Below are 7,786 nucleotides of genomic sequence, written 5' to 3' on the forward strand. Positions count from 1 at the left end.
AACAAAGCATCGATTCATACATTTGTTAGCTATTTAGACTGGGAGAATCTTAATAATAAGTTGCCTGTGTTTCTGTTTGTGTGTCTATTTGAACAGTAATTATGTTTTTTTTTTCTGCTTGTGTGTCAAAAGGACTGCTATCAGTTCTGAGGCTGGAGGTGTCAGAAGAGATGTAGACGCCAGATTAACATTATGGTTTTGCATACAGCAATCGCGATTTTATATATTCTGTGCAAAATTGTTAACACGAATAATATATAGGCTAATGAAAAGAAAAATTAATCAAATTAATTATTAATGTCTATTTTGCTAATTTAAAATCAAATAACACTCTTGAACAAAAAAATAATAATTTTTGTTCAAAATGTATTTAAAAATTATTATTTAAAGAAACCGAATTTAGCGTCATGTGTGTATATATATATCAGTTAAAAGCTGCAGTTTTTTAACGCGGGCTTATTACCATTGCTTGTAATCACCATGTTTTATTTATTGCGTGTATCACTTCAGGAAAAAATAGAATGTTTGCGTGCATAATTGCTTCTGAATATGAAAAATTAAAAATTAAATAAATAAATGATACAAAAAGACATACAAATAAAAAAAAATCATACATAAATACCTTCACTCGGGGTACGTGCATATTCCTCTTTTCTAAGGACAGACATATCTCTTTCAGAAATATATAATTGAATTCAGGTTTGTATGGAATAACGGGGTAGGTATGGAGAGGTGATGGTAGTGGTGGTGGTGGGGGGGTCTTGAAAGGGGACGCCTTTATAATAAAAGGGAAGCTACAGTAATCTGAAAACAGATTTTATGCCCGACAACCTTGAAGTCTCATCCAAGGGAACATCTGAGACGGAGGCGAGCGCTGATTTAGGCACGCTGGTTCCGAGCCAGTATTACTATACCGGACGATTTACAGGCTCTGTAGGCTATTGTAGCGACCCGGCCTCTCGCAGTGTCGTAAAGACCCGCTGTCTTTGAAAGTTATCGTGTGCGTAAAATTTAGAGCGGTCGCAGTGACACGTAATTCCGCCAGGATTCGACTGATAACTGGCGCTCTGTGTCGCAGATTTCCCAAGCAGATAACATTATTGCATCAGTGCTGGCCGTCGCCATCACATGCCTTCCGTTCAGCATTTTGTGGAAATGTTGATCCGCAGGAGAAAATACTTCGTCCAGTGTGTTATGTGAACGGTCGACAAAGTGAGAACTCGTTGGTGATGTCAGATCGTTACAAATGCCAGAGGAATCAGATATGATTGAGAGCTGATGTTATTTGGTGAACAGGCCCACAGCCTAATTCTGCAGTCAGGGTGCTATAGCATGCCTCAAAACAGGTTTGCTTTTAGTTATAGATCACATGACAGACAGGGAGGGAGAGGAAGGAAAGGAAAATTATATTAAGTGTATGTTTTGCTCTTTTCCATCTATGTTTGGAGTGCTTTTTCGGTGTGTAGGCCTACTGCTTTCATTACATTTGCATGTATTCATTTACCACTACTACTATTAATAATAATAATAATAAGAAGAAGAAGAATAGTTATTATTAGAAACTGTTCAAACATTTAATTACAAGCATTATATGTAGAAAAGTGTAACATTTCGGATGTAACAACAAATCTATAAATATTTAAACTAGATTTAGTAGTTGATTTTGTTTTTCATCGTGCGTTATTGCTTAAAACAAATAAAGCAGACGGGTTTGTTACATTTATATATGTTGCTGTATGCTGTTTTGAGTAAAGCGACATTTTTACTTTTCATTTCTAAATGTTCTCCTGATGATTCCATTTGTATGGCACTTTTAGTCGAAAGGAAAGAAACTTTAGGCTATGTTAAAGCGAAAGTAAAGTGAAATAAACTGTAGTAACCTCACTTAGTAGTCTACCTTATAAACTCCTTTAGCCCAATTGTTATGGGTCATTATTAATATAATAAGCAAATACACATTTGATAGAGAGCCCGGAACCCCCAAATCGTAATAATATAATAAATTATATCCACAAATGTCATCTACATACATTTATCTGTTTAGCCATAACTAACCCACACAGTGCTCCATACTGAGATACATGCTCAATGGCCAAATTCCTTTGTTCTTGTCCTTTCTCAACCCATATATAGTATTATTCAAAACAGACCCTGCAAATACGGAAGCACCTTAACCATGGGAGAACTGAGCGCATATGTTTGTCCCGAAATATTAACTTTCTGGAAGCAAATTCGAATGTAACTAATTTTCCAGTAGTTGCCCTGTTTTGATATCCGATTAAGCTCCTGTAAGTAAATGTGAACAGCTACGGGCAGCCCTTTATTTTCACAGAACAGCTATGCCCTCTAGTGGCAATAATGTGCACCCCTGTTTATTCTTGCATTCTTTGAAAATTGCGGGATACATACATGTTTCTTTTTTTTGCAGTCACGTTCCCAGGCATTTAAATATGTTTTGAAGACTATTTGTTCAGAATGAAAAATAGGTGATGCAACGAATGCATGACAGCTAGACGCTGATATTTTACCTCTACTCAGCTTGTCATAAGTATATAATTGGGTGTTATGTCGACTTTTTTCTAAGATGAAAACATTCCTGTTGCATTTTGTTGTAATAGCAACACCCCAAACGATTGTCAGCTTTAAGGTTTGTAGAGTAGAGATGCATTTCGTGAATAAACGTGACTTTCAGTGTACTGGGGGGGTCGATGGCGCTTTAGTCTCACCATCAATACATCGACCAGACGCCCCGTAGAAGTGTCTACGTTTTTGTGTGCAAGTAACAGACAAAGAACCAGTGAGGTTAGTTTCAAAGAGAAGAGCAATTGCAGTCCTATACCATAAACTCATTTAGACCAGACGTCTAGCTCTTTCTATAGCTTTATTGGACCCAATTTCTTCCTGCTCTAAAGCAATTCTTGGTACATGTTTGACGATAAATTGGGGTTCTTTGCAACACCTTTTCCTAATCATAAACTTTTTTTTTTCAATATTACCTAACAATGAATCTGTATTTTGTGTTCAGCATGAATCAAAATTAGTCTTGTCGCAGGTCGTAGCACCGTATATAAAAACCTTTATTTAAAAGGCCTGTACATATAGCAGTGTGCAGTCGAAATTGCAATTTATTTGTAAAACGGTGTAAAAAGAGAACAATTTCACAGTAGGTGCACGAGTAGAGTATTTAAAAAGCTTGTCTACACCCAAATTCACTATACAACAATGATGTATTGATGCATCTACCACACCAGCAAGACCTTCAACTAGAAAAACACTAGTTTTGAAACGAGAGATTAGAAATATGAGATTGTACGTGATGTCCAATTTAAAAAAGACAGAAATGAACGGCACAGTAAATTATTACATGTGGCTGCATGAAGGTGAAGAGCGGGTTTTGCATGCATTATGAACAGAATTAAAGCTCACATTAAGAACTGATCAGACCACGAACCATATCCTAATTTACTATAAGACATTTTAGTGGTAGGATTTTTATGAATAAGGATAAGTAACTTCTGACGCTGAATTTTACTTTGAAAGATAGGACACTGAATTCTCAGATCCTGAATGATGGTGCTAGGAACCCGATTTTAGACATTTTAAGCCAAGCTACTGTATAATTTATTGTGGAATAGGCTACCCATTAATTTCAAGTCACTCACATAATACATATATGGCATATCTTCTGTTTAATTATATATATATATATATATATATATTAGCAGTCTCATTATACAGACGAAGGCAATATTTCGGCCCGTGGTAAGAGCCCGGACACTTTTATAGGTCTGTAAAGCCTCCAGTTTGGGACAGTTGGAAGGTTGTAAATCAAGGGGCAATTCATTTTACTTACTTGGGTCAAGTTGTTGTGGTTTTTCGTCTTTAGGTTCATCTTTCCTCGAAATATCATTTGCAACCGTTTCTTCAGTCGCTTTGTCTACGCTCTCGGATACAGCGTTGCAACTATACTCGGGAACCACCGGCGTTTCTCTTTCAAACGCCGCGCTTTCAGTCCTTTTCAAGGGTAAACTTTCAGTCTTTGTGCCGCTGTGCAGACTACTGGAGTGGAACCCCGATAGAGAGATATGGTTTGAGACTGGTTCTATCCAGGAGCGCACGTATCTGTTACACGCATTAGCTATTAAGCTGAAGCACATTGTTCACTAAGGATCTTTACTGATCCTCTCTCGGTTCATCTTCTTCATTTTCATTCTTCTGTTCTGAAACCAGATTTTAACCTGCCGTTCTGTTAAATTCAGGATTCGTGCAACTTCATTTACTTGGGTCAAGTTGTTGTGGTTTTTCGTCTTTAGGTTCATCTTTCCTCGAAATATCATTTGCAACCGTTTCTTCAGTCGCTTTGTCTACGCTCTCGGATACAGCGTTGCAACTATACTCGGGAACCACCGGCGTTTCTCTTTCAAACGCCGCGCTTTCAGTCCTTTTCAAGGGTAAACTTTCAGTCTTTGTGCCGCTGTGCAGACTACTGGAGTGGAACCCCGATAGAGAGATATGGTTTGAGACTGGTTCTATCCAGGAGCGCACGTATCTGTTGTCTGAAAGATGGGTCTGGTGGACGTATGGATGGTAAATTCCGGACACAGCAGCAGTAGATGGTTGATGAACCGAGGTCCAGGACGCAGGGAACACGGCTGACTTGGGAGCGAAGCTGCACGACGAGAAGTCCGCATTTTCCCCCACACCTGACGGCCTCGAGGGCGCGGTGTATGAACCCTGGACATAACGCGCTCCGTACACATCCTCCGTCTCGTGCCCCATAATAGAGTCCACATAATAGCAACTGAGAGCTGAACTAGTCGACATTTTTGAATCCCTTCGAACTCATATAAAACGTTACTCTGTTTCAGAAACCTTGCCTCTGAACAACCATAGTATTTTTGCTGCCTTCATCTTCGGTGATTGGTTACATGAATCACGTGATCATATTTACTAATACAGAGAGTAAATCAGTCCGCTTATAACGGTATGTTTGATTTGTACTCTTAAAAATAAGATAAGAAATTATTTTCATCTTAACTTAGATGCATTTATATTCTGCATTCAACATGTTTTAAACCAATACTTTTTTAACAAGGTCATATTAATACATACATTTATTTCAGTGCCAGCCCTCACCCTTGATAGCTTAGCAAACGATCCCAGCAGTGTAAAATCTTGCAAAATTTCGTCATAAGGTATGTCATACTCTAGCCTTGTAAAGTATTTTATAGAGTACCGAGTTGCAAGTCCTCGTAAAATAAATGTAATAACATGCTGTAAAACAACGAACCACCACAGCCTCACAGATTCTCAGATTTTATAAACGGTCCTCCCTGCTTTAGTGTTAAGATCTGCAATTCAGTTGTTGTAAGTTTGATACTAACTGTAAGGTGTTATAAGATTGACACAGGAAGTAATATTTCTGTATATTTTTGGTACTTATTGAAAAGCGAGTCATAGTATTTTATGTGTATCAATAACATTTTTATGAGGTGTATTTGATTATGTATTAATGCTCCCTTAATAAAAAAGACTCTTGGCATTTCAAAGTGTCTTGACCCACGTGTCTATCATTTAATAAAATAATAATAATAATAATAATAAGTGTGGGAACATGGGCACTGAATAAGGGGGCGACGATTATGTGGAATGACTGATGGTAATAAAGCGGATGTTGCTACGTCCCTTTACAATAAAATAACAAAAAGGTTCAAGACCGAATAGATCATTTTTGTGAAGAGAGATTAAACACAATTCATTGCATCATTCTTCCTGATTTGAGAAAATACTTTGAGTGAGAAAACAATGTTGTATAATGTTATTTGTCGACGAGTTGTCACTGAGAGCTCATCTGTTACAATATTGGTCAAAATTATAATATGCGTTCTCATCTGTGGCCACACACTTGAACATATCTAAGAATGTGCCTATAAAGGCATGTTTGGCATTGTGCTTGTTTGTATGCACACTGGCGAGTGAGTGGTCAATGCTAGAGAAAAAAATGCAAACAGTAGCCTATAATATAATTTTTAGACTTGTGGAAAGTGGATTTCTTTTCTGGGCATACAGGAGTTAAGAACACGTTTGTTTTGTTTGTCAGTGACGTCCGTAAGATTTTAATTTTTATTTTTGTTTTAATAAACAAGTGCAAAGCAAGTAATAATTCCATGGCTTTTTTGTCGATCAAAACATATTTTTTCAAATAAATATCAATTGGCATGTAAGCCTATTTGTAAATTAGTTTGTATTTGCTAATTTGTCTTTGAATATAAATTAAGTACAAAAATACATTTATAAAATGACATATATTCAGGCACAAACACGGACTATATTATAACATAAGATCATATTTTAAATGACATTGTTTTGCTCATATATTTTACAAACGGGGTTTTAATTAGCGAAAGTGTACAAATCCAAGTGTATGTTCTCTTGTGCGTGTGTGTGTGTTTGGGGGTGTATTGGGTAATGTAATATGTCTTTATTAGAAACTTTATTATACCAAATATTACAACAAACACTATTATGACATATTATGCATTTATTGTCCACTGACCACATGCCACAAACATGCACTGATACAGACATTTAAACACCTAGTATACAGAAACCTTTATACGTAATTATTTCAGATAAATGTACGTTTTCACTGGAGAAAGAATGGGTGACCTCTACTTTCAAATGTGCTTTCATGTCCTTTTTTGGCGCAAATGTTTCTGCGACATTTTTGCTCTGTCCCCGCTGAAATTAAACCGCTCGGAACAGTCTGTTTCGATTTTATTATATAAGTTAAGACCTAACACCACTTTTATACCCTGTGAAACATATTGAAATACACAAGGCTTCACATTTCAAATGCAATCAAATATGTAGCAACAAATGATTAAGATTTAGCAACGATCACAACATTGGAACGTGAAAGTAGCCAAAACAATGCACACTGCCCTCATGTCAATATTATACAGGAGAACACAGATGGGTCGAAACGGGGAGGTAAATTTTTAAAATGCTCTTGTTTGCATGCTCACGAAAAAGTGAGATTGGATGTGAGTTCACGGATACGATTTTCTCTACTCATCTTCTTAAGTTTCATCCTGCGGTTTTGGAACCAGATTTTCACTTGTCTGTCAGTGAGGTTGACGCATTTGCTTATCTCTAGACGGCGCTCCCGAGTCAGGTACATGTTGAATAAAAATTCTTTTTCTAATTCCAAGGTCTGGTGCTTTGTGTACGGACATCTTTTTTTTCTTCCACTCTTCGCGGTTAACCAGTTGCTCGTCGGTGTGTCGTTTTTAGACTCTGCAAAACAAAAAGACAGTGAACCAACAGCAAAAAAAAAAAAAAAGAAGGAAATTAAGACCCTTTCTTTCTACAAGAGAAAAAATAGACAGCATGCTTGTTAAAACAGTTATCATAATTAAACCTATACCTACAGATCATTAGAATTAACTGAGTCAAAATAGCTGTAATAGCCCATGTGGCCTCATTCGGTCTTTCAGCACATAATGGCAATTCAAGTGTTGACTATATCCCTACAGCGTATTTTTACTGAATTTTTATTATTATTACTTTTCTGAGGTTTACATTTAGTCTTTTTAATAAGTTAAATTACTCCTTATAACAATGTACTTTTTCTATAGGCAATTTTGTATATTTAACTTACTGCACCAGAAATCTGATTTTGCCAAGCTATACTAACCATGTTGCAGTTAGTAACAAATAAATGTCAATGAATGGTTCCTACATTAAAAGTACATTCATTTTCCTGCTGAATAGACAAAGTTGC

General features: G+C 36.6%; 1 protein-coding gene and 1 pseudogene across 1 annotated transcript in view; both read right to left on the reverse strand.

The window, feature by feature from the left end:
- Positions 1–4,272: 4,272 nt before the first annotated feature.
- On the reverse strand, positions 4,273–4,894 carry LOC107671270 (homeobox protein Hox-D9a pseudogene; annotated as a pseudogene).
- A 1,658-nt stretch (positions 4,895–6,552) lies between these two features.
- Positions 6,553–7,786, reverse strand: part of LOC107671319 (homeobox protein Hox-D10a-like) — a 3,148-nt gene continuing 1,914 nt past the window's right edge. Inside the window, exon 2 of the mRNA XM_016464211.1 lies at positions 6,553–7,299. Within this exon, the coding sequence (XP_016319697.1) occupies positions 7,025–7,299 (275 nt within the window). The 3' untranslated portion in view covers positions 6,553–7,024. The remainder of the gene's footprint in view (positions 7,300–7,786) is intronic.

The sequence above is a fragment of the Sinocyclocheilus anshuiensis genome, unplaced genomic scaffold (assembly GCF_001515605.1).
Source record: "Sinocyclocheilus anshuiensis isolate Anshui unplaced genomic scaffold, SAMN03320099.WGS_v1.1 scaffold284, whole genome shotgun sequence".
In the NCBI taxonomy this organism is placed as follows: domain Eukaryota; kingdom Metazoa; phylum Chordata; class Actinopteri; order Cypriniformes; family Cyprinidae; genus Sinocyclocheilus; species Sinocyclocheilus anshuiensis.